This window comes from Panthera uncia (genome assembly GCF_023721935.1).
Source record: "Panthera uncia isolate 11264 chromosome B3 unlocalized genomic scaffold, Puncia_PCG_1.0 HiC_scaffold_1, whole genome shotgun sequence".
In the NCBI taxonomy this organism is placed as follows: Eukaryota; Metazoa; Chordata; class Mammalia; order Carnivora; family Felidae; genus Panthera; species Panthera uncia.
The window spans coordinates 30,512,992-30,540,365 of record NW_026057582.1 but is presented as its reverse complement, the minus strand read 5'-3'; the positions used below and the strand labels follow the sequence as shown (position 1 = coordinate 30,540,365).

At 40.5% G+C, this 27,374-nt stretch overlaps 1 protein-coding gene and 2 long non-coding RNA genes across 4 annotated transcripts in view; 1 reads left to right on the top strand and 2 right to left on the bottom strand.

The window, feature by feature from the left end:
- Positions 1 to 11,989, bottom strand: part of SYNJ2BP (synaptojanin 2 binding protein) — a 37,901-nt gene extending 25,912 nt beyond the window's left edge. Inside the window, exon 1 of the mRNA XM_049612561.1 lies at positions 11,828 to 11,989. Within this exon, the coding sequence (XP_049468518.1) occupies positions 11,828 to 11,891 (64 nt within the window). The 5' untranslated portion in view covers positions 11,892 to 11,989. The remainder of the gene's footprint in view (positions 1 to 11,827) is intronic.
- Positions 11,990 to 12,065: 76 nt separating this feature from the next.
- Positions 12,066 to 22,424, top strand: LOC125909392 (uncharacterized). 2 transcript variants are annotated; one of them, XR_007453674.1, is made up of 3 exons: positions 12,066 to 12,169; positions 12,362 to 12,432; positions 22,151 to 22,424. It is a non-coding gene; the product is annotated as an uncharacterized LOC125909392 (long non-coding RNA). The 2 variants fall into 2 exon arrangements; XR_007453673.1 differs by lacking the exon at positions 12,066 to 12,169 and having other exon boundaries at positions 12,176 to 12,432.
- LOC125909394 (uncharacterized) lies at positions 22,149 to 27,053 on the bottom strand. The gene is made up of 2 exons (XR_007453676.1): positions 26,049 to 27,053; positions 22,149 to 22,275 (listed from the first exon to the last, which is right to left on the bottom strand). It is a non-coding gene; the product is annotated as an uncharacterized LOC125909394 (long non-coding RNA).
- Positions 27,054 to 27,374: the final 321 nt, after the last annotated feature.

Below are 27,374 nucleotides of genomic sequence, written 5' to 3'. Positions count from 1 at the left end.
GTTCAAAAAGGGCAGGGAGATTTTCAAGTTCTGTCCAGCCAGAATGGAAATCCTCAGTGATTCACTTGAAAATTCTGTGGATACTCACTTAGAACATAACTCATTTGTAGAGTTGAACTATCCCTGAAGTAAATACGACTTTAGAATCATCCTAGAAAAGGTTACAAACAGGCCTTCAGGAGGTCAAACTGATCTACAAGTTACTTAACTGCCTGCTAACACAAAGTTCAGCACTGTAACATTAACAATGTTCCTGTAATAAAACAAAATGCAGACAGGCAACAACGTAATAGTCACAATATCCAGAATCTAAAAATTAACATGCTAAGAAGAAAACACGACCCATAATCAAGAGAAAAATCAATCATGAGAAACAAAACCAGAAACAATAAAGAATGAAACAGGCAGACAAGGATGTTTAAAAGGTTATTATAACTATGTGGAAATAATTAAAGTAAGTTAAACATAATGAAAAAATGGAAGATTTTTTTTCAAGTCTTTAATCCATTTCGAGTTGATTTTTGTATATGGTATAAGGGAGTGGTTCAGTTTCATCCTTGTGCACGTTTGCATGTTTTTTGCGTTCTGTCCAGTTTTTCCAACACCATTTTTGAAGAGACTATCTTTTCCCTATTATATATTCTTAGCCTCTTTGTTACAAATTAATTGACCATACATGCATGGGTTTACTTCTGGGCTATTTTGTTCCACTGATGTATATATGAAAATGAAAGTTGAAAAAAAAAAAAAAGAAAACTCACAGATTTTGAAAACTACAATATCTGAAAGGAAAAATACACTAGATGTGATTAATAGCCAATGTGATACCACAAGAGAAAAGATCAATGAGCCTGAAGACATAGAAGGGACCCACAGTAACATGTAGGATAAAAGCAATATGTAACTGGAGTTCCAGAAGGAGAGGAAAAGGGAAACAAAAAACGTTTGAAGAATCTGACTCAAATTTGTGAAAAACATACACAAGCAGATCCAAGAAGCTCCACAAACTCCAATCAGAATAAACAGAAAAGAAAAAAACCAAACAGCAAAGTATATCATAACCACACTGCTCAACACCAGATATAAAGAGAATCTTGAAAGCAGTCACAGGGGAAAAGGACAAGTATATACTAAGGAGCAAAGATGAGAATGACACCAGACTTCTCCTCAGAAACTATACAAGCCTTAAGTCAATGCAACATCATCTTTAAAATGCTAAAAGAGCGGTGGGTGCCTGGGTGGCCCAGTCAGTTAAGTGTCCAACTTCGGCTCAGGTCATGATCTTGCGGTTCCTGAGTTTGAGCCCCGTGTCGGGCTCTGTGCTGACAAGTCGGGAGCCTAGAGCCTGCTTCAGGTTCTGTGTCTCCCTCTCTGCCCCTCCCCTGCTCACGCTCTGTCTCTCTCTCTCAAAAATAAATAAACATTAAAAATATTTTTTAATAAATAAAATGCTAAAATAAAAATATAATTTAGAATTTCATGTCCAGTGAATACAGCCTTCAAAAGAAAGGCAAAATAAATATTTTTTTCAGAAAAACAAAAGCAGGGAGAATTTGTCACAAGCAGATCTGCACTATGATAAATGTTAAAGGAAATCCTTCAGACAAAAGAGGAATAATACTGAACAGAAACTGGATCTATACGCAGGAATGAATACCACCAGAAATCATAAATACATGGATAAACACTAGTGAAAAGGAAAGGGATGGACACACACTACGCAGGGGAACTGGCCGTATGAATATTATAAAAAGTGGACTTCAGAATAAAGAATATTACAGAGAATAAAAAAGTACCTTTCCTAATGAAAAAAGTCCATTCACCAAGATGACATTAAAACACAACATATGACCTGGGTGCCTTGGTGGCTCAGAGTCAGCGGAGCGTCCAACTCTTGATTTTGGTTCTGGTCATGATCTCAGGGTCATTGAATGGAGCCCTGTGTCAGGCTCTGTGCTGAGCATGGAGCCTCCTTAAGATTCTCTCTCTCTCCCTCTGTTCCTCCCCCACTCATGCTCTATCTCCCCCTCTAAAATAAAATAAAGGTTAAAACATTAAATATAAACACACCAGATAAGAGAACTTATGGAGCAACAACTGAAATGAGAAAAAGGCAAATAAAAAACGACAGGTGCAGATTTCAACACTTCTTAGCAACTGATAGAACAACAACAACAAAAAAATCAGTAAAAATACAGAACACTTGAGCAAAACTAAGAACCAACTTCATGTAATTTATCTTTACAGAACAGCACACACAACAATTATGGAATAAACATTCCTTTCTAATGCACAGGTAATGTTCACAAAGATTGACCAAAGGCTGCTCCATAAGTAAATCTCAATAAATTTCAAAAGACAGACTTAAATCAGAAATCAGCAAAAACTGGGGCACCTGGGTGGCTCAGTCGGTTAAGCATCTAACTTCAGCTCAGGTCATGATCTCCTTCATGGGTTCAAGCTCCACATCGGGTTCTGTGCTGACAGCTCAGAGCCTGGAGCCTGCTTCAGATTCTATGTCTCCCTCTCTCTCTCTGCCCCTCCCCCGATTGCTCTCTTTCTCTCTCTCTCTCTCTCGAAAATAAACATTAAAATATTAAAAAAAGAAAAAAAGAAATCAGCAAAAATAATTGTATTAGTTTTCTTGGACTGCCAAAACAAAATACTACAGACCGTATGGCTGAAATTCTGTTCTGGAGGCTTGGGAAGTCCAATGTCAAAGTACCAGCAAGACAAATTTCATGCTGAGGCCTCTTCTCTTGATGTGTAAGTGGCCACCATCTCACTGTGTGCTCACATGACTTCTTTGTGAGTTCTGAGAGAGAGATTGTGCGCACATGCACAAGCGTGCACTCTCTGGGTCTCTATAAGGACACTGATTCTATAGGATCAAGGCTCCATCCTTAACTTCATTTAACTTTAATTACTTCTGTAAAGACCTTATCTCCAAATACAGTCATATTGAGGGTTAAGGTTTCAACATCTGAATTTCCCAGGGGGGTGGGCACATGGGGACAAACATTCAGTCCATAACAATAAGATACTGAAAAAAATCCCTCAATGTTTGGAAAACAACCTATGAGTTAAAGATGAAACTATAAAGGAAAATAGAAAACATTTTAGCTGAATGACAATGATATCACCATATATTAAAAATTGTGGGATGGAGCTAAAGCAACATTTAGAGGGAAATTTACAGCTTTACACGCTCACAATAGAAAAGAAATAATTAAAAGGTATAAAATCAATGATCTTAAATTCTATCTTAAGAAGCTAAAAAAAAAAAAACCCCACTAAGTTAAACCTAAAGGAAGAAAAGAAGAAAATAATAAAATAAAAGCAGACTCAATAACATAGAGGGGAGCCTGGGTAGCTCAATCAGAGTCCGACTTTGGCTCAGGTCATGATCTCACTGCTCGTGGGTTCAAGCCCTGCATCAGGCTCTGTGCTGACAGCTTGCAGCCGGGAGCCTGGAGCCTGCTTGGGATTCTGTCTCCATCTCTCTGCCCCTCCCCCACTCATGCTCTGTCTCTAATATAAATAAAACATTAAAAACATTCTTTTTATTTAACAGAGCCAAAAGAAAGTTCTTTGAAAGGATTAATAAAGTTGATGAACTGCTAGCAAGACTAATCTAGAAAATGTAATTTCACAAATTACCAATTTCCAGAATACAAAATGGATTATCACTATATATATCCTAAAGATATTAAAGGGATAAGGGAATATTGTGAAGAATTATGGTATATTAGATAAAATGGGAAAATTCTTTCCAAAAAAATCACAAGTTATCAAAACTGACTCAAGAAGAAACAGAATATCTGAATATCCCATCTATTAGAAATATCTTCAAGGGGCACCTGGGTGGCTCAGTCATTAAGCATCTGACTTTGGTTCAGGTCATGATCTTACAGTTGGTGAGTTCGAGTCCCACACTGGGTGAACTTTTGCCCCACTTCTCCCTCCCCCACCCCCATCCCTCCTGGGACTCTCTCTCTGCCCATTGCTCACTTGCACCCTCTCTCTCTCAAAAAAAAATACCTTCAAGTGTATTAAAGATATCGAATTCATAATAAAAAAAGTATTCCCACAGAGACAACTTCAGGCCTCAAGTGTTACATAAGCATGTTATAGCAAACATTTAAGGAAGAAATAATTCCCTTATGTAAAGAATTCCACAATACATTCAGTAATTTCACAAAACGTTTCTCAATCCACTTTATGAGAACAAGGTAATCTTGATACCAAAACATGAAACACAGGTTATAACATAACTACAGAAAAATATTCTGTATATGGACTCAAAAATCCTCAAGAAAATATTAGCAAAATGAATCCAGCAATATATAAAGGACGAATGTAGGGTTCACCTAAGGAATGTAAGTAAAGTGGTTTTTACATTGGTCAGTCAAATGAATAAATCCACCAGTTAATAAAGAAAAAAATCATGATTATTTCAGCATATGCAGAAATAGCAGGTGGCAAAACTCAACACCTTTTCATGATAAAAATTCTTGGCAAACTGAAAATACAAGGAAATGTCAAGTCTGATTAAAAGCATCTACAAACAGCTAACATCCCTAAAACTAGGTACAAGGAAAGGATGTCCACTCTCTCCACTAGTATTTAGCATTGTACTGGAGGTCCCAGTCAACACATGGGGCACCTGGGTGGCTCAGCTGGTTGAGTGTCTGACTTCAGCTCAGGTCATGATTCTGTCATTCTGAGCCCCATGTCGGGCTCTGCACTCACAGCTCGGAGCCTGGAGCTCCAAGGAGGTCCCGTGCACCACTCCTGTTTCAATTTGCAGAACACAACGAACTTTTCTGACTTCTGCCAAATGGACACATTCTTCCACTTTGGACTGAAACAGAGATACTGTAACACCTGTTAGTTAAATAGCCAATCCTGCACTTGATAACCAGTTTAAACTCTGCCAGAACCGTTTATGATGGTCTCAAAACAAGTTATGTCACCTTGTGGTTTTTACCTTTAAAAGCCTGTACTCCTGGCTCACAATTCAGGGCACAGTTTCCATTTCAGCTGACTCTTGTCTCCCAGGGAAACCCCAAATCAACATTTTGGTTACTTTATAGCCTCCTCTTCTTGAATGACAGCTCCTTAACTTCTCTCTGAAATACCTATGTAGGCACCTTTAGTCTCTCATTCCAGGATAAGCTTTTGCTCAAACACTGAACAAATGTATATGCCAGGTCTCCACTGGATCATGTCTCCATTTGATTCCTTGCTTTCAAAATGTTTCAATCTCTTCATTTTTTTGCCTTATACTACAATCTGTACACTCCCCCACTACCCTCTTTTCAACTTGCTCCTACTCTACTGCTTCTTGCCCAAAATATGGTAATCTGTATGCTGTAGCAGGCATGAATACACCACAGTTTCCTACAAGGGGGAGAATGATATTATCTACTTTGTTTCCAAAACATTTCCTAAGACATTTAGTATGGTCTTGAGTCTTATTCTGTGACTCTACAAGGAACAGAACATATCTTAATGAAGGTCCATAGCTATTTTGGTTATTCTACCTCAAGGGAACTTGGTATATGCCTATCATAATTAATTATTCTCCTATTGAACTGCAAAATTCTTAAAAATTGGGATCTTTTATTCTTTATTCTAGTATCTATAATTGTTTTTTTTAAGTTTTTTAAATGTTTTTTTATTTTTGAGGAAAAAAGACAAAGCATAAGCAGGGGAGGGGCAGAGAGAGAGAAAGGGAGACACAGAATCTGAAGCAGGCTCAGGCTCTGAGCTGTCAGCACAGAGCCCAACACGGGGCTCGAACCCACAAACCGTGAGATCGTGACCTGAGCCGAAGTCAGATGCTCAACCGACTGAGCCACCCAGGCGCCCCCTAGTATCTATAATTCTTAATCACGGTGTAGGCACATAGCAAACACTAAATGAATGCTTTTAAAAACAGCTACCTTTATTTCCGAGTCTCCTGAAACCAACAGTTTGTTCTGATTCTATCATCTTGGATCTTTTTCCTCAGTAAGTAATTTTGTACTTATTCAAATACAGTCAGTGGCTACTTTTCTGCCTAGTCATGTGGATTTAAAAAATGCTTTTTTTTTTTTTTTTTTTTTAAGCTTATTTATTTTGAGAGAGAGAAAGCATGCCCAGGAGGGGCAGAGAGTGGGAGAGAGAAAGAATCCCAAGCAGGCTCTGCACTGTCAGTATAGAGCCTAACACGGGGCTTGAACTCACCAACCGTGAGATCATGACCTCAGATGAAACCAAGAACTGGACGCTTAACCAACTGAGCCCCTAAAAAATGTTTCTATGGTTCGGCCTCTAACAGCTTGCCTTTCTACTTCTCCAAGGTAATTACTACATGTTTTCCTTTATATTATTCGTAAGGATTGTCTTGAAAAAATATTAATAAGAATGATCCTTGAAGCAACCTTAAATACTTGTATAATATGCTCTTCTCACTCTATAAGGTTTTCTAGCTCTTGTATCTCCTTGTTTCTTACATCTTAGTTTCATATCCATTGTAACACATTACATCCACATTCTTTCCTTCTTTCTTGGAGTTAGTGGAGAACCCTGGTTGACTTTTTGAAATCTGAAATAGACCATGTTACTGGTTCTCTTTACTTAACAATATTCTATTACATTTTTCTGAGATTTATCAGTTTTCCTAGTCATTTCATGACACTTACTGACCACCCTGTGTCATGCCTGGCAAGGCATCAGGAAAACAAAAGAAGTGTATATCCTTTGAATCGGAAGAGCTCAGAGTGAAGTAGAGGGAGGAGGAGACACAAATAAGGAAGCAAATACAGAAATAAACACTAAGATAGGGATATGCACAGAATCCAGTTGGAGCATAAAGAGAAAAAGAACTTTGTATGATGGTTGAGAGCCTGGATTTTTTTAAAAATTATTTTTATTTTAGACAGAAACAGAGAGAACACATGTGAGTGGAGGAGGGAGAGTGGAGTGGAGTGAACGCATGTGGGGGAGGAGGGAAAGGGAGAGACAGAATCTTAAGTAGGCTCCACACTCAGCATGAAGCCTGACGTGGGGCTTGATCCCACAATCCTGGGATCGTGACCTAAACCAAAATCAAGAGTTGGATGCTCAAGTGACTGAGCTACCAGGGCACCACCCCAGAGCCTGGATTTTTAAGTCACACAGACCTGAATCCAATTCTTAACTCGACCCCTTAAAGAACTGTGTGACATAAGAGTCATGGTTTTCTCATTTATAAAATGGGATAATAACCATTTCATCTATTCCTAGTTGGGAGTACATGAGACAAAGTGTTTAGTTTGGCAATACATGACAAGCACTCAATAAATGGTATATGATACTCATAACAAGGGGGCAACTAGCCTATATAAAGCTTCCTAGAGGAGGTGATTCTTGAATTCAGTCTTAACCAATGAACAGGAAGGGGAAGGAGTCAAGATGGAACCTTAGAGAAAGGTTAAGTTTCCACAGTAGCATTAAGAACTTGTCATAATCCAGTCTCTACCTCAGCAACCTCATCTCCTTAACTCTCCTAAATGAACCTTTCTTTCTATCCAGGCCAGTATAACTCACTGACCTCAGAATATGCTTATTAACTAATTTTCTTTTTTCTTTTACTGTTTAGGCCACGCCTTCCCTATGCCTGGCACTAGCCTATAGACTGTCTATAAGACCAACATAAGTTCCATCTTCTTGTAATTGATCAGTCTGGACCTTATCAATGGCTCCATTCTTTGAACTTTTCCAGGACAAGGTCCCCACCACACTTCCTTTGCCCTCTGATGACATGCATGTTCATCATAGTCCTTAACCATCCTTTATACTGAGATTTAACTTTTCACCTGTGACTGTAATGTCTCCATGGGGACATATATTCCATGAGGGTAAGACTTCACGTAAGCAAGAGAAAACAGGGCAGAGATATAGCACTTTAGTCTCAGATCTACTTGGCACATGAATGAACAGATCAACAACAGATCAGCAACAGTCTCAGCATCAAACCTAAAGCATGTGACCAGTCTGTAGAGACTCACGTGCCTGGATTTAACAGGGTTTCTTGTTTTTAGGTTCTTACCTTGATATGCCCTCAGCTCTATCAACAGCAAACTATAAAAACTTTCCACTGTGGATTGTGTTGGTCATTTAAGATGCCTCAAATCCTTAACGCATGATATAACCAAATAAAGGTCAGGAGAAAGACTGGCAGTCAACTCCTTAGACATGGCTACTATATTGGAAGGTAGTTGATGGAACAGCAGAATCAAAAGATCTAGGTTAAACTTACTGGCTTTAGAACTTGGGCAAATCTTTAACCTCTCCGAGAGATAATTTCCTCATCTAATAATGTGGATTAATAATTTAGCACTCAGGGTTGCTGTGAAGATTAAATGAGTTAATATATAAAGTAACTAACAGTGCCAGAAATATAATCCCTCTGTAACTATTCATTATTAAAACATTATACCAACCCATCATCCTCTGCAAAAAAAAAAAAAAAAAAGAAAAGTAGACACATAGAGATTCTCTTCCTTCTTTAAAGATAATATATCAAGAGCAACCTGCTGAAACCTATTGAGGCCTCAGTTCTGAACTAGGAATCCCAATCCTAACACTTGGTGGGCAACAGAGCTGTCTTTATGGCCAATCTACCTGTTACAGTAGCGGGGGGGGGGGGGGGGGGGAAGAGACATTCGATCCCTGTGATACTTCTCAGAGTAACCACAGCTTTTCAAAATTAAGAACTCTTAATTTGATAAAGGAAAATGTAGGAGACTTAGAGACTGTTACTGAGCTGAACTCCCAAAGACTGAGTTTCTTTGTCATAATTTCCCCAAGACTTCATTCTTTCCCTTGCAGTAAACAAGATCAAACAGAATAGGTTCATTTGCCTTCCAAAATGGGCCCAAACACTGAAAATATCCAAGACTCTCACCCTTGACGGAACACTGGCACAAAAATGCAGAATACACATTTTTGCTGCTACCTGATTAAACTATCAGGTCTCTGCATAGGAAGCTGTACATGAAAAGTGACAATGTTGCCTACAAACAGAAATGCATATTTCGAACTAGAGGCTTTTCCTATTTCTTCTACAGAAGGGAAGAGCTCTATGTGACTGCCAAAGTTACTGGAAGTTTCTAGCGGTGATAAGGGATGTCCCCGTGTATCTTCATGACCACACAATAAAGAAAAGCTGAATTAGGCTGTACAACCAGGTAATTAGCTCTGAGAGGTGATAAACAGAAACTTGAAACATTCTCTTGATAACCGAAGCAACCAAACTTCAAATGACTGTTTTTAGGCCAGTTCCATCCTAAATTTGTGGCTCTATTCTCCTAAAAACATACGTTTATCAACTTACATGAGCAAGACACGAAAATGCTTAGGAAAATTAAAGAAGTCACCTGGTGAACAAATATTCATTGTGAATATGGGCACATATACTATAGTAATTAAACCACTTCTGAGGGAAATATATTAGCTAGATATAATTATTCTTCTAAATTAGTCCTTTGAAGTTTGTCCTAACTCCAGTGATTGAGAAAAAAGGCAATACTAGGAACTATAGGTCTGCAAAATTAACAGGATCAGAAATTGTAGCAAACGGTGAGGTGAGCATTAGTCAACCCTGCTATGCAAACACCAAAAAAGCTGAAGTGATATTACACTGAACTTTAAAAATATTTAGTGAGTTCTGCTCTGCTATAGTCAGGAGACCCTGGAAATACGGTGGATGCCACCTTAAAAGGACTATGTCAAAGTACGTTAAATTCTTAAGCAAGAGACAAGAATTAAATCCAAAATCACATCAAAACAGTTAACATAATAACTAGGGATATTTAGGCAATAGAGGAAAGAGACAAAACAGGAGAACAACTAGATATCTTTAAATACTTGCAGGACAATCAGGAAAAGAACTAGTATTATTTTAACTGGCTCCAAGAACAAGTACCAATGGATGAAAAGTTACAGGGAAGCAGATTTTGGCTTAAAAACACTTCCCCACATAGCCTCAAAAGTCAATAAATAGTAAGCCTCAAAAGTCAATAAATATTAAGAGAGAAGGAGAAATTTACATAAAGTAGGAAAAGTAAATCTAAAAGGACTGGGCATACAGAATGTGCATTCAACAAAAGTTTAGGAGCTCACGTAAAGCATGACACTAACACATGCAGATTAGAATGAATTACATTTCCATAAGTTGACTTCCAATCTTCTATAGCAAAAAAAAAAAAAAAAAAAAAAGTATGGATGACTGTAAAAACCACATTTTATGAAGAATAATCTATAAGTGGTGGTCAAGATATCGCAAAATTCCACATGAGTAATGATGATAGACTGTTCTAGATAGTGGTGAATGGAGAGGAGTGACAGATTTACAGCAACATTTCAGAGACAGAGCTCACAGTACTTGATAACTTATTGGAGGCTCCTGGAATAACAATATTTAGCAGGTTTTACTGTGCTAGTCTAGCTACTCATTTGTTAATAATAACAACAATACTAGCAAACACACAGTGCTTAAGAGGTGTCAGGCAATGTTCTGAAAGCTTTACACAGATTAACTCGTTTCATTCTCATAACCCTATGAAGTATATTCTGTTATGGGGCGTCTGGGTGGCTCAGTTGGTTAAGCGTCGACTTGGGCTCAGGTCACGATCTTGCAGTTTGTGAGTTCAAGCCCTGCGCCGGGCTCTGTGATGACAGCTCAGAGCCTGGAGCCTGCTTCAGATCTGTGACTCCCTCTCTCTCTGCCCTTTCCCCGCTCATGCTCTGTCTCTGTCTCTCAATAAATAAATAAATAAATAAATAAATAAATAAATATTTTTTAAAAAATGAAATGAAGTATATTCCATTATCCTGCACGTTTTATGAGAAACTAAGGCTTAGCTTACATCAGTAAAGTTAGTCAGCCAACCAATATCGAAGATCCAGTAAGAGGTTAGATACCAGATGGATCTACGTAGTCCTAAAGCTAAAGCTCTTAATCGATCCACTAGACAGCTGTAAAGGGGAGTCAACAAAACCCAAGGCATGTAGTGTTAAGAGCCCACGGAAGAGCGTGGGGTAAAAGAGGGCGTTGGAGGGGGAAATACGACTGAGGGCCAAGGGAGGATTTAGCTGTATCAGAATCACCCAACTTGCTTGTTTAAAAAAAAGAAAGAAAGAAAAAAAAGAAAAGAAAAGAAAAACCCAAGCCAGCAAGCAAAACCCTGCTTTGAATCCAAATTCCTAGAGATGGGATCTAGGAGTTAACTTTTTTTTAAGCAAAACCGAAAAACCTCGGGTAATTTTGAAGCGCAAGCAGGTTTGAGAGGTGTGGTAGCAGATCTCTGAGGTTTCTTTCCGCTTTAGCATTCCAGTTGACACACTAAATGAATTTCCCAAAAATGGAAGGAAGGAGAGAGGGATTCTAGCACCAAGAAAACGGCTGTGCCTTTACAGTCGACACCGCTGATGCTCCCCTTTTTACTCAACAGTCTGTCACAGGCACAGGAATAAAGTAGGCAATGGAAGGGGGGGGTGTTAAAAAGCAGGCTTTGGGACAGGATTTTCTGGTACTATTAGCACCCGAAAAAAACCCTTCTTGACTATAAACACATGGGATAATCCGACTGAAAAATGACGTGGGTTCCTCAGATCCCGCTCTGGCTAACGGTGGATGCCAACACAGTCTTCTACGTGCTCAAAGAGGTGCAGGAAACCTCTAGGCTGGGGCCTGCCTGCTCCAAGGCCAAAGGAATCGGCTCAGCAGGAGACGGGGCTACTCTGCAATGACAACCTCAAGCACCCTGCTCCCGGAGGCAACCTGTGCCGCACATACCCGAGGGTCCTCTGGTAAGATTGATTTCCTCCTCGGTGACCAAATAATCCACTCTTCCGTTCATGTCTTACTGCTCGTCGGGGTTCCCCACTGAGTCGGCTGGGGCTCGAGCAGGTGAAGGTGAGCCAATCTCCGCGCGGCGCCCCAAGCACTACACTTTCGGTTTCAGCGGCCCGCGGACCGGAAGAGGAAGCCGAGAGCGCTGGGCGCGCAGGGGATGCTGGGAGTCGTGGTTCCGGCGGCCGGCGCGCGGGTCTCTCTCCCCGTCCCCGCGGCGAACCGCTCGGTGAGAGACGACCCGGTTACCATTCCACTTTACCGTGGGGGATGGGGGCCGTAGAGGTAGGAGACATGAATACATCGATTTTGTGAAGAAGTTAAATGTAAAATCCTCACGCCTCAGAAAATCGTTACAAATGGGGGAGCGGAAGTTCTCTTATTCAGTATTCAGGATTCCAGACTAGGACGGGCGTATCAGGCAATCCGCTAATATGATTTCAGCGAATGAAATCTCACAGCCTTTTATATATCCAGGCAAATACAATCCATTTCATACATGGTCTCTGGCAAGAGGACTTAACACAGTTTGCTGTATACATTCTTTGGTAAGTCACCCCTGTAAGTGATCATCTGTGAGAGTTAATTGTCATTCAAAGGAAAAATAAAACTCTGACAGGCAGGTGCTTAAACCTAGAGCAAGGCCCCTAGCCTAACTGCTGTGGGGGGGAGGGGGCACGATTTTCCTCGATATTTACATTTCAAAGAGAGTTGTACCTGACAAGAGGCTTTTTGGCTTTTACAAAATTTTATATACATATAAAAGAGAGAAGGAAAGATTTATAATTACAAGCTTGCTCAAAAAGAATCTAAGGGCACCTGGGTGGCTCAGTCGTTTAAGCATCCAACTCTTGGTTTTGGCTCAGGTCATGATCTTGCGGTTTGTGAGTTCAAGCCCTGCATCCGGCTCTATGCTGACCCTGCAGAGCCTGCTTGGGATTCTCTCACTCCCTTTCTCTCTGCCCCTCCCCTGCTCATTCTGTCTCTCCAAAATAAATAAATAAACTTTAATTTTTTTTTTCTTTTTTTTTTTCAACGTTTATTTTATTTTTGGGACAGAGAGAGACAGAGCATGAACGGGGGAGGGACAGAGAGAGAGGGAGACACAGAATCGGAAACAGGCTCCAGGCTCCGAGCCATCAGCCCAGAGCCCGACGCGGGGCTCGAACTCACGGACCGTGAGATCGTGACCTGGCTGAAGTCGGACGCTTAACCGACTGCGCCACCCAGGTGCCCCGATAAACTTTAAAAATTAAAAAAAAAAATCTAAAAAAAGGGAGAGAAGGTAAAGGTTTCTTCTTTTTGGTAACGGAAAATTCAAGTTTTTATTTGCTTGTTTGTTTAATTCTTACAGTAAGACTAGTGGATGGACTTACTGTGACTTCAGCCCAGTCTTCCTGACTTTTGAAGTATACTTCCAAAACATGGCTCTAAGGAACCTTCACAGATCAAGAACATAAAAGCCTTAAAGGGCAGGAAGAGGACCTAAGTGTGGGAAACAACCTGGAATTAGACCACAAGGATTTGTGGCGACCTTGGAGGGTTGAAAAGCACAGTTCCAATTAAGGCATTTGAGTTCACATTAAATAATCACACGGGAACCTACTGTGTTTACGAAACAAAACAAGAAAGAAGCAGATTCAGCAGACAAGCCTCTTATTTGCTAATCCTTTGAGAAGTTAATATGGAATAGTAGAAAGAACACAGGAGATGATGTTGGAAGACCTGGCCTCAAGTTTCAGTTCCATCTTCTTAAGAGTTGTCCGGCTTTAAGCAAGTAACCTAACATTTCCTAACTATGATTCTCCATCCAAAAAAAGGCATGGTAATAGATCTTTAAAATGTTGTGGAAAGGATTAAATGAGATGAAACTTTAAATATCACTTCTCACCTTCAAACTCAGATTCATTCCACCCTCACTTCCAAGCCTCCTTAACATGTTGATTGATTGAATGAATAAAATGATCATAATAAAAAGCAGAATATGATAAGTGAAAAAAGTATAAGATTGAAATATCAAGAGAGAAGAGAGAAAATAGAAATGGGAAAAGAAAATCACCAGTGGAGAAATATGCAACAAATGAACAAACAAAAGAGAAATAGACTGGTAGATAAAGGGGGAAAAAAAAAAAAACTATGATTACTCAAGTGGGGAGGGATTGGAGGGTGAGCAAAATAGGCGAAGGGGATAAAGAGGTACAAAATTCCAGTTATAAAATAAGTCTTGGGGATATAATGTACAGTATAGGGAAGATAGCCAATATTCTAGTAACTTTGTATAGTGACAGATGGTAACTAGATTTATCATGGGAATCATTTCATAATGTAAATAAATAAGGATGTACTATGATGTACACCTGAAACTAAAAGGATATTGTATGTCAGTCATGCTTTACTTAAAAACTAATTAGTTAATTTGGAAGAAAAAAAACAAAGCTTCAAAGCTTCTTCTAGACTGCGGAAGGGGAGATCACTACCCTGTACCTGGAAGATTGCCCTTCTCACATGAGCACGCAACTTCAAAAGGAACACATAGGGCACTAAAAGAAAACAGGTCACCAAATAAATTTACGAAATGCTGGTAATAAGTGGGAGTGACAGATTAGGCATGTAAATTGCCTTTATACCTTAATGTAAGTATAGTTGTCTTAAAGTTTATTTTGAGAGAGAGCAAGAATCCCAAGCAGGTTCTGCACTGTCAGTGCAGAGACGGATGAGGGGCTTGAACCCACGAAATCATGAGATCATGACCAAGAGTTGGATGCTTAACTGACTGAGCCACCCAGGCACCCCATGTGTCTCTCACTTAAAATCAAAAGCTAGGAAATTAAGCTTAGCAAGGAAGGCATGTGGAAAGCTGAGACAGGCCAAAAGCTAGATCTGTTGTGCCAATTATCCAAGTTGTGAATTCAAAGGAAAAGTTCTTGAAGGAAATGAAAAAGTGGTGTGAATGTAAGAGAGTGATAAAGCCTTATTGCTAATATGGAGAAAGTTTAGTGGTCTGGATAGAAGATCAAACCAGCCACAACATTATCTTAAGCCAAAGCCTAATCCAGAGCAAGGCCCTAACTCTCCAATTCTATGAAGGCTGAGAGAGGTGAAGAAGTTTCAGAAAAGCTTGAAGCTAGCAGAAGTGGGTTCATGAGGTTTAAGGAAAGAAGCCATCTCCATAATAAAAGCACAAGGTGAAGCAGCAAGTTCTGTTGTAGAAGTTGCAAGTTTTCCAGAAGACCTAACTAAGATAATTAATGAAGGTGGCCACACTAAACAATAGATTTTCAATGTGGATGAAACATCTATTGAAAGACGATGTCATCTGGGACTTTTATAGCTAGAGAGAAGTCAGTGCCTGGCTACAAAGCTTCAAAGGCCAGCCTGACTTTCTTGTTAGAGGCTAATGCAGCTGGTGACTTTCAGTTGAAGCCAGTGCTCACTGACCTTTTCAAAACTCCTAGGGCCCTTAAGAATTAGGCTAAATCTACTCTGCCTGTGCTTTATAAATAAAGCCTGGATGATGGCACGTCTGTTTACAACATGGTTTACTGAATATTTTAAGCCTACTGTTGGGAGCAACTGCTCAAAAAAAAAAAAAAAAAGATTCCTATCAAAATAGTACAGCTCATTGATAATATACCCAAGTGCTCTGATGAAGATGTACAGTGAGATTAATGTTGGTTTCATGCCTGCTAACACAAGGTACAGCAAATGGGTCAAGAAGTAATTTCAACCTATAAGTCTTATTATTTAAGAAATAGATTTCATAAGGCTATAGTTGCCCAGATAGTAATTCCTCTGATGGATCTGGGCAAAATAAATTTAAGAACTTTCAGAAAAGATTCACCATTCTAGATGGCAGTGAGAACATTTGCAATTCATGGGAAGAGGTCAAAATATCATTAACCAGATGTTGGAAGTTAATTCCAACCTTCATGGAGGGGTTCGAGACTTCAGTGGAAGAAGTAACTGCAGATGTGGTAGAAATAGCAAGAGAACTAGAATTAGAAGTGGAGCCTGAAGATAGGACTGAATTACTGCGATCTCAGCATAAAACTTTAACCGATGAGGAATTGCTTCTTATGACTGAGCAAAGAAAGTGGTTTCTGGAGATGGCATCTACTCCTGGTGAAGATGCTGTGAAGATTGTTGAAATTACAGCAAAGTATTTAGAATCTTATTACATAAACTTAGTTGATCAGCAGGATTTGAGAGGATGACTCCACTTTAGAAGAAAGTTCTGTGGTCTCTACAGTGATCCTACTGTGGTATCAAATGACTACAGGAAATTGTTTGTTAAAGGAAGAGCTCATTGATGCAGCAAACTTCATTGTTGTCTTCCCTGTTTGAGGAAAGCATCCTAAGACCTTGTTTGGAAAATAAGAACTATTGAAAAATGCACTAACCAACCAATCTGCCTCTATAGACTGTTTCCAGCCTGCTGTTCTACTCTAGTGTAGACCCCGATCTCGAGCTGCAACCTCCAACTAGCTTTCCAACTTCCAGCCCAGCCATCCTTGCTTACTGCAGACTGGTGCGAGCCAGTTCTTTCATCTATCATATTGCTCCTATTTCTCCTGACTAATGGGGATTTTGTACAAGTCACTGGTTTTTGTACACTGACTCCTTAGTTTGTCTAAAGTCTGAAATCAAGGAGAGATTCTCATCAGCAACCAAGAACCTCTCCCTTTAGTCCTGAGCAGGTTTTTCTTCCAATTGCAACCCAAAGTTTTACATGTCTTCCTGTCCCTATTGTTTATTTATATTTGTGCCACTAAATGTTTAAATGTTGTATAGACAGAATTTACCACCCCATAGATTCTCTAATTATTTAATACATTCTGTATGTAGCCTAAGAGCTGTTTACTTTTTACATTTCAAAAATCTTGACATAAAGCCAGCATATATTTAGGCTCAATATTAATAGTGAAATTGAAATGTGCATAATAAAACATGAAAACTATAAGATAAATTCATTGTTGTCTTGTTTTAAGAAATTGCCACAGCCACCCCAACCTCTAGCAGCCACCTCCCTGATCAGTCAGCAGCCATCAACATCAAGGCAAGACCCTCTGCCAGCAAAAAAGATTACAGCTCACTGAAACCTCAGATGATCATTAGTACTTTTTAGCAATAAAGTGCTTTTTTTTTCTTGGTAATAAAGTATTTTTAAGTTAAGGTATGTACATTGTTTTCTTTTAGACATAATGCTATTGCACATTAAGACTACATTGTAATGTAAATATAACTTAGGTGCACTGGGAAACAAAATTTTTTTGCAATAATTAATTTTTTCCAATATTCACTTTATTGCAGTGGTCTGAAACCAAACCCGTAGCATCTCTAAAGGTGTGCTACCCAGGGCTCACAGGTAGCTAATGGTGGTACTTCTCAGGTGGGACAGCATTGCTGGTAATGAAATCACCAAAACAAGGTGGAGGTTGGAGCCAGAGCTGTGTTTTGCTGCTAGAGAAATGCTGACAGAGATTACAAACAGGAAAGAAGTCTCTTTTCCCAGATTGCAAACTCTTGCCAATGTTTCCAAGTTGGCAAAACCTAGCCAGAAGGTAGCTGTCAAGGGAATATGGGAAATGTAGTTTGTAGAGAGTCCCAGCGTCAGCATTAAAGAGTACTAGAGAAGGGTAGACCTGCTGCTGTGATACAAATGAAGAAGTAGCAAAACACACACACACACACACACACACACACACACACACTCTTACACACCCAAACACACTTTTTAAAAAAAAGCGTCACATTATAAATAGGTGAACTGGGGCGCCTGGGTGGCTCAGTCGGTTGAGCATCCGACTTCAGCTCAGGTCATGATCTCACCACTTGTGGGTTCCAGCCCCGCGTCGGGCTCTGTGCTGACAGCTCAGAGCCTGGAGCCTGCTTCCGATTCTGTGTCCCACTCTCTCTCTGCCCCTCCCTCGCTCATGCTCTGTCTCTCTCTCTCTCTCAAGAATAAATAAAACATTAAAAATTAATTAATTAATTAATTAGGTGAACCAAATAATATTAGCACACCTCTTTCTCTCTGGATTCTTTCTAGTGGAAAAAACAAAATGATCACTAGGTATATCACAAATTGGTACCAATTTTATTAATTTGGGAAGTACCCCAACCCCCCAATATTAGTGCTTCTCATGAAACTGTGTCAGAAAATACAGCTTATATATGAGGCTAGTGTGCAATATACACTTTAGTAGCCTGCAGGTTTTCCTGAAGAGGTATGGCTAATGCTGTTGCTGCATCAATGGGGACTTCCACCTGCCTCTGGGAGGATGCACAGAGAGGGTTAGAGAACAGCTAGGTAGCCTTGGCATACAATGAATTGGCCTATAAAGTTGATTCTAAGAGGGTCAAACCCTGACCCATCAGATAAACTGTTATGTTCATTAAGCAGGTGGTTGTGGGGTTGATTTGTTTAACAGTGTAATTAGGCTGTCTGATTCACATACTATCCATAGTATAGTATAGTTCATATTGCAGATGTTTCATAAGATTTTAATTTCTACTTATAGGTATTTTGGTTATTTAAAATTTTATTCCTACAACAAGCAGTTCTAAGTGAAAATTTAGAATCAGTGTGTCAGGAGAATAAAATTCTAGAAGGGGATCTTCTGGGTCAGAGGGTAGGTATATACTAATTTGTGGAAAATATTACCAAATTTTACTTCAAAGATCTTGTGCAGTTATCCCTCTATGAACATTATATGAGGATGCTGTTTTCCATACTGGAATTATCATCACATCTCACATCCTTGCCAAAATGCTAAGTGGAAAACAATATTTTAATTTGAAATTTTCACTTATGAATGCTGTTGAGATTATTTTAAACATTTTTATGGCTCTTTATTTTTTATCCTTTTTTGTTTCTCTGAAAAATCTTGCCTTTTGTCCATTTTTCTGTTGGAATGTTTTTCTTTTTTCATATAGGAAATACTCGGTCTTACAGAGAAGTTACAAGAAGATGACATAGAACTTCCAGATACCTTTTACCCATTTCTCCAGTTTCTTATAATTGACCTCTCTTCACTTTATTCTCTCTCTTGCTCACTCTCGTGCATGTGCTTTCTTAGTATGTGAATATATATATACACAAACATACATATGTACAGATACATGTACATATTCATGTACATACATATGTATCCTAGACATAGATTAATAGAAAGAAAGAAGATAGTGGGAGAAAAGAAAGGAAAGCAAGGAAAAAGACAGATGGATAGGGACATATATACATGAAAAGGAATTCTAGTATGTAAGTTACAATATAGTTATCAAAATCAAGATTTTTAATATTGATACAATACTCTAATCTATTTTGTAGATGTTCATCAACTGTTCCCTAAATGCCCTTTACATCTTTTTTTTTCCCTCTGCCCAAAGTCCAAGGATCACACACTCCATTCAGTTGCCATGTCTCTTTAATCTCCTTTAACCTGGAATAGTTCCTTAGTCTTTCATTGTCTGTCATGACGAGAATACAGAACAATCATTTTGTAGAGAGCCCGTCGATGGTTGTTTAGGTACTGCTTTATTTTTAGAAGCAGTACCACAAAAGTAATGTTATGTCCATCTCAGTCCACGTTATCAGTAGGCACAAGATGTTGGTCCCATTACTGGTTAACTTTGAACACTTAGTTACAGTGTTGTCCACTAGATGGCTCCACTGAAAAGTGACTATATTTCCTTTTACAATGAATAGGAAGTTTATGGAGAATTACTTTAAGTAATTATTCTTTTTTTCATCAAATTTTCACCCAGTTATTTTAGCATTCAATGATTATCCTCCAGTGAAGCATTTGTTAACTGGGAAGATTGTCAAATGATGACTTTTTTATCCATAATTCCACCTACATCTATTATTTGGCATTCTACTATAAGAAACAACTTTCCCCTTTCCCTTATTTCATTTATTTATTATCATCAGTATGGACTCATGAATTTCTGTATAATTGAATGGCTTATAATCCATTACTCTTATTTATTTTAAAACTAAATTGTCTTAGATTTGACCCATGGGAGCACCTTTAAACTGGCATCTGTGTCCTTTCAACATATCTCCATCATTCTTTGAGCATTTCATTACTTTTTGGCACACAATGTTTTAGGCTCATCTTGTATTTCATCTGCTCCAGTCCTGGAATTATTATTTTCTCAAAGGATCTCTGTTTCCTTTGAGCAGACAATGGTATTTATAAAACAAGATCTGGGGACTAAGTCTGCTCATTATTACTGGGGTATACTTGCTTCTAGTCCCTCTCAGAAGACTGAATTAGATAATACATTTGTCTCTATTGAAATTACTATATCCTTATCTATTGGGAGACAATTCTCCATGGATCTCTTATATTTGTATACATCTTACATGCAGATGACAGATATTATTCCAGATTATCTTTTTTTTAAATTTTTTTTAACGTTTATTTATTTTTGAGACAAAGAGAGACAGAGCATGAACAGGGGAGGTGCAGAGAGAGAGGGAGACACAGAATCTGAAATAGGCTCCGGGCTCTGAGCTGTCAGCACAGAGCCCGACGCGGGGCTCGAACTCATGGATCGCGAGATCATGACCTGAGCCAAAGTCAGACGCTTAACCAACCAAGCCACCCAGGCGCCCCCCAGATTATCTTTTCAAAGATCTTTGTGTAGTGGACCAGTTTGGAAGGTAAAAGGTCATTCTTCAGGAGTACCTGGGTGACTCAGTCGTTTGATCATCCGACTCTTGATTTCAGCTTCGGTCATAATCCCAGGGTCGTGGGATCGAGCCCTATGTCGTCCTCCATGCTGAGCGTGGAGCCTGCTGAAGAATCTCTCTTTCCCTCTGCCACTCTCCCTCAATCTGTCTGTCTAAAATAAAACTTTTTTAAAAATGTCACCCTTCAGCGCAGAAGGCAGGTTTGCTTACTGCCTATTATAATAAAGATAATGTCTTCCTCCAGAGCAGAAATTGGGCAGATTTGCAAGCAGCCTATCATAAAAGACATGGTTTCCTAAAGCTCAGAGTTCCTTAGCTCTAATGTAAAATCATTATATGTGCAGTATCCTCAGGAGCCCTCTGCATTGCCCCCATGAGACTTTGGAATAAGTTAAACTGACAAGAGCGTGAAATTCCTGCTCCTTGCTGTGCCATGAGAAAGAAAGTCCTTTGTCTCTGAACCGGGCATCTCATTATCTTCTGCTACCATCCATGATATTTGTAGAGGCCGCTTTTAGGCAACAAGCTTGAGCAATAGAAACCTGAGTAAGGTAAAAGGGCCCATGGTGACCACCAAGCAGAATGCAAACAGGCTCACTAAGTGGTCCACCTCGAAGTAGCCATAGACTCTAACTGACCAACCAGGCACAGTTCCTAAGGTTACCAAAAGGAAAATTCCATATGTTCCCATGCCTCCTCATTCTGCCCTATAATTGAGGTCCTTCACCATCACTTCTCACAGACCGTCTCTCCTTTGCTATCCTGCCTGCTGCTCCCTTGTGGTATATTCAGTAAACTTCTGTCTCTTGTCCTGCCTTGGGGTGAATTCTTTCACCACCCACGCTGCTGGACCCTACCCAATTGGGACACCCCATATTTAGTGGCCCCCAATCTGATCAGAGTGCCCCACAAAACTGTGGCAGGCTAACTTGTTACCTTGAAGATAGGGTAAAATCTTAGACCTATCACATTGCTTGACAGTTTTTGGTGACTAAGATGGGACGCTAACAGAAACATGCTTTTCTGGAACAAAAAGAACAAAGTCCTCCACAGGCCAGAGTAGAGGATTAAAGAGGACTCCCCAGGATCCACTAGCGAATGCTCTTGATCAAGTGGTGGACAGGAAGGGACTAAGGTTTCCTCTCTGCCCTACCTTCAATAGATGCTTAGAGGCTGAGCAGTGAGTTAGGATTAAAACAAGTCAATCAAATGCTCCTTTGATTGTTGTTCCTTCTCCTCCAAAGTGGGATGGGAAAGGGTTGTCATTATGACAATAGAGGCAGAAATCCCTGCAGCCTTAGCCAAAATGCAACGTGGCTGTAGCTGCTGAGTCAAAGCCTCCTCAAAGCAGTAACAAATCATGTCCACAATAAAGAGGTAGAAATTGAGTGGACCAAAAACATTAGAAGCTAATTTAATTGAGCCTTAAGTAGAATGGATCAGGGTTTAGTGCAGGCACCTCTATCCTCTGTTATACTTTTGAAAGAGGATTTCAACTACCTCCATTTTGACCTCAAACTTTTTAATTGATCAAGTTCTTCTTTCTGGCTTATCTCTTAACTCAGGCAAAAGACCCTGTGAGCCAAGCATCCCCTGAAGAGAACTGATACTACCCCTTCAAGCAGTAAGGGCTGCACTGAACCAGCAAGACCCCACCCATGACAACGAAGACCTCACCTTTACTGCCCACCTGCAAGTACCTACTTACCTTTGTCCCACATTTTCCTGGTATAAACCTAGAAGTATTTTTGGCACTTTGGAGAAAGTCTTTGAGATGTTAGTCTGCCGCCTTTGTCTTCCAGTGTTGGGCTCACTGAAATAAATTCCTCTCTTATTTCACCTCCACTCATCTCTTTGCATTTTTTAAATAAGTTTATTTATTTTGAAAGAGAGCGTGAGAGAGTGTGTGCTCATGGGAGAAGAGGGGCAGAGAGCAACAGGGAGAGAAAGAATCCCAAGCAGGGTCCATGCTGTCAGTGTGGAGCCCAACTTGGGACTCAGTCTCATGAACCATGAAATCATGGCCTGAGTCGAAATCAAGAGTCTGAGGCTTAACTATCTGAGCCACCCAGGTGCCCCCATCTCTCTGCATTTGGATTTTGTCAGTGGTTAGTGGCTGAACCTGGTCTGTTTGGGACCCCCTGAAACCAGGTGTTCTTGCACCCCTGCAATCCCTGATGTGGTCTGAAGTAGGGTTCAGGAGCAAATGGCCAAGAAACAATTCTTGAGACGTTTTTGGGGCAAAAAGGGTGTTTTTATTATAGCATGGGGACAGGACCTGTGGGCAGAAAGAGCTGCACTGGGGTTGTGAAGAGAGACTGTTTATATAAGATTTTCTATCCTATGGGGGGACGGTGATGTTAGAGCTCCAGGAAATTGAATCTATAGGGGTCTGGAGATTGCTTTTTTCTTGTAAATCATTAAGACAGTTGCAAACTGATGGAGACTCAGGCCCTGAATGACTGTGATCTCTGTCAGTTAACCATTTGCTTTTCCCTCTCCTTTTTTGTTGGGCATCCAGGAGTGCCTGAAGAATGTGACACATATCTCACCTGGGGCGTGGTTGTGGGGTGTTAGCTTGTGCTTTGTCTTCAGCTTCACCCCTGGCTAACACTTCTATTGATTCTTCCCTATTGCCGAGGGCCTGTGTGTTTTAGTCTGCTACTTAGAATACAACAGACTGGCACATTAATGCCACCCCTTTGGGGCCATGAACTCTGGAAACAAATTGTAGACACTGAACCATCTGGGTCACTCATGTAGTTGTTCCTGGTAAAGACCTATTCTCTGATGAGATCAGCAGGAATCAAACTGGTGATTAAACTTCGTATTACCTATCTTACCACATATGGCAGAACATCTACCATCATATCCTGGGCAGGAATTACAAGCATAGAACACATCAATTTCTACTATACCTGGCAGAAAATAAAAGACTCTATGTTTCTGATGCAGAGGCTACCATTGTCTGCTAGGCTTGTGATTCTTGTCAAAAGCTTATGTTTGTTTCAAGGTAAGAGAGCCCAAGTTGCATGCGTGCTATCTCTGCCTGCTCCTGGCAGACTGACTACATCAGGACTTTGATCCCTTCTTGGGGCTACCAGTGGTGCCTTGCCACTGTTGACACTTTTTGAAGTTACGGTACTCCTGTTTCAATCAGATCAGCAGACCTCAGCCACACATTTGTGGCCTTTGAAACTACTGTGGGTCATATTTTCAGCTTTCTGAACCATTTGCGGCCTGACAATGGGACACATTGTAGTGTAAATGCAGGACATTAAGCTTTTGATTGCTGAGGCACCCATTTCAAAGATATCCGTCTCAAATAAACATATTGTTAGCTACACAAATAGATAAACAGCTAGGCCACTCCACCCATGAAGCTCCTCTTTTGCAAAGCTCTGGGTAATCTAGATAACTGACCACTTGAATGACAGTGCTTTTCCTTTCCCGCACTTTAATTCCTACTCTTTTAAACATTTTTTAAAAATTTGGGGCACCCGGGTAGCCAGTCAGTTAAGTGTCCAACTTTGGCTCTGGTCATGATCTCATGGTTCGTGGCTTTGAGTCCTGCATCCGGCTCTGTGCTGACAACTCAGAGCCTGGAGCCTGCTTTAGATTCTGTGTCTCCCTCTCTCTCTCTGCCCCTCCCGCTCATGCTCTGTCTCTCTCTCAAAAATAAACACTAAATAAACATCTTTAATTCAAAAAAAATTTAAGTTTATTTATTTATTTTGAGAGAGAGAAAGAGCCAGGAAGGGGCAGAGAGAGAGAGGAAGAGAGAATCCCAAGCAGTCCCTGCGCTGTCGCACAGAGCCTGACTCGAGCCTGGAACTCACAAACTGTGAAATCATGACCTGAGCTGAAACCAAGAGTCAGAGGCTTAACTGACTGAGCCACCCAGGAGCGTACGCCCCCCACCTCCCACCTCTTTTGTTTTAAATTTACCAATAAAGAGTAAACCAGTGAGGCCCTCCACCCCAATAAAGATAGAACCCCAGATCCACACACTCTCCCCCCACCCTAACCTGGCCATGTGCTCCCAGGTATACTGTGTACGCATGCAGGGCTTGTGAGTAATATACCTCGCTTTTTGAAAGTTCCCTGTTGGTTGTCCCTGAAGTGTGTCAGGCATTCATAATAAGAACCACAAGGGGCAGTCCAGCCACAACATTGGCTCCAGTGGGGGAAATGTCCTTGGAGAGTCACAAGGAGTAGTACAAGCCCAGGTGAATGCCCCCAGGCATTCTTAGCCAATAGCATCACTACAGGTAGGCTGAGACCTACACAAAGCACACATTTTATGCCTAAAGCCACTCGTAGTGAACTGACAGTAGAGTTATTCAACAAACCGTCAACATTCCCAGACATGAGGTATTATTTGAGTGTTGGAATAGCCTCCAAGAACTTGACTTGGAGCGTAAAAGAAGATTTACGCTTCTACCTCCCTCACCTACTGTTGGTTCACACACATTATAAGATGATTTAATCACTTAACGAAGCTATCTCTAGAAAGGGATCATTGCCTCTTTATTAGAGTAGGCAGTTAGTTAGGCTTTCACAGGATGCCTGGAGGCCAGCAAAGGGGGAGTTCTGGCCCCCTATCAGGAGAGTCGGAGGACTGTGCAGGCAGCACTCTAAAAACAAAGCCACCAGAAGTTGGACCAAACCAGGCCGGTCCAAGACAAAGGAGGCCACAAACCCTGACCAAGTAAGGGAGAAAAGGCACAAACCTCGCTTCCAAGGAAAAAAATCTCTTTCCCAAGTAATAAATATTCTACCCCCTAGTTGACACGTCAAGAAAAGATAGAAAACCACCAGGGCCGTGTAGCTCTCTCTTGAGCGTACCTGTCTCACATCTCCAGAATGTACTCCCACTTTAATAAACCCTTCACTTGCGTCACCCAACTGTTTTGTCTAGTCTATCCTTGAATTCTTTCTTGCCAAGAGACCAAGAGCCTCTGGCGATATCCCGGGGACTAGCTGGGCAGAGACCTCAGGGGCCAGGGGTCTCCCCACACTGCCCAGCCACATCTTAACCACTTCTTCCTAGATTATGATAAGGATACAAGGGATGGGTGTTTATATAGCACTATTTGTAAAATTCTGCATTCTGCTGTGACCATTCCTAGGCATGATTCATCTTTCATTTCCCTGGTATATCACCCTGGCGGTGCTTCCTCTCAGTGCAGCCCGACTAGAAGGAGGCTTAGAGAATTTAAACCTAGTTCTTTTCTAATATTATAAAAGTGCCCTAGTACCACTTCTACCAGCCCCTTCCAGAGAGAAGGTCTGGGTCTCAGTAGGAGATTTTACAAAGATTTTAGGGGCACCTGGATGGCTCAGGCAGTAGAGCATGCTCCTTTTGATCTCAGGGTCCTGAGTTTAAGGCCCATGTGAGGCACAGAGCCTACCTGGTTAAAAAAAAATTTTTTTTTAATTGGGGAATTTTTTGTTATCTACAGGGGCGACAAAAACCAATTTTGTCGTAGCAGAAAGAGAACAACAACCCTGGAACCATAGGAGGGAATACCTGTGTCCCAGGGAGGTAAGGAGGAAAGAGGGACATTAATGATCTTTATCTTTCAGAACTTCCATCTGAACCTTCCTCATGAAGGACATTGCCCTAATGCAGCTCTCCCAAACTCTTGCAGGAATCTAAAATTTAGCTACCTACTGAGTCTGCCATCCCATAGCAGGCAGCTCTGGCCATGATTTGACTACCTTATCTAACCTTATGGAGAAGTCCATTGGAAAAAACAGGAGTGGCCCCAGTTCCTGCACCGTGCAAAACACCAGACGACACCTTCAGATGCCTCCTTCATCCCCAAGCAATAGTTTTCACTCAGTCCCGAAGGTGGGCAGATACCACCCCAACTGGTGAAGTAGACATGACAAATCAGAGAACTGTATTCAGTCCCCGAAACACAAGGACAATTTTCCAATTTGAACGGAACTGGGAAACATAAGGCTTACCGGCCACTAGAAAATCATACTGGAGGTACTGTAAACCCAATACTCTCAGATTTAAATGCCATATGAAAGGACCTCAAAATGCTAAACAACATTTTTTTAGGCATTAGGTGTACCTTTGTGGTATAATTTTTGTGTATAACAGGAATTAACTGGCCTCCCTTCCCAAAACACTTTCATCTTAGGAATGATCATAGGGGTCTCCATGTGTTTAAGGAAACATGACCAGTAGACCATGTAGCCCTCAAATGACTGCAGAGTTCTCTCCAAAATGAGGATACTCTCATTCATTTGGGGAAGATTGCCAGACAGATAATCGACTTATCATTTCTGCACATGGTAATGGCAGCTTCCTTACAATGCTGAGAAACTTATTCCAGGTTTTAGCTAGTATGATCAATGACACCACCTAAGCATTGGAAGACAAGAAAATCCACCAGCTAGTTATGTTTCCGGGGAGGGCCCAGAAGGCATCTCTTCACTGAATAGGTAAAGAATGACTAATGAAAGGTGACACTGGCACCTCTGAGCAGCTCAGTAGCGGCTATCTTCTGGTAGACCTGGGCTGATGCTGCCATGGACCTGGACTCCTAGTCTCATTGAACGAGACAGGATTCCAGAGAGGCAGGGGCCACAAGGAAGCATTTAACCATCAAAGGCAAAGCATTTGTAATTAATGTAACATTAATCAAATTGGAATGTCAAACCAGTAAACGTTCAGACACAGGGGTCTATGATGATGTCTAACAGAACATGATATTCCTATGAGAAAAATAGATGGGAATCAATCAGGGCATAGCGTGATTTATGCAAGCA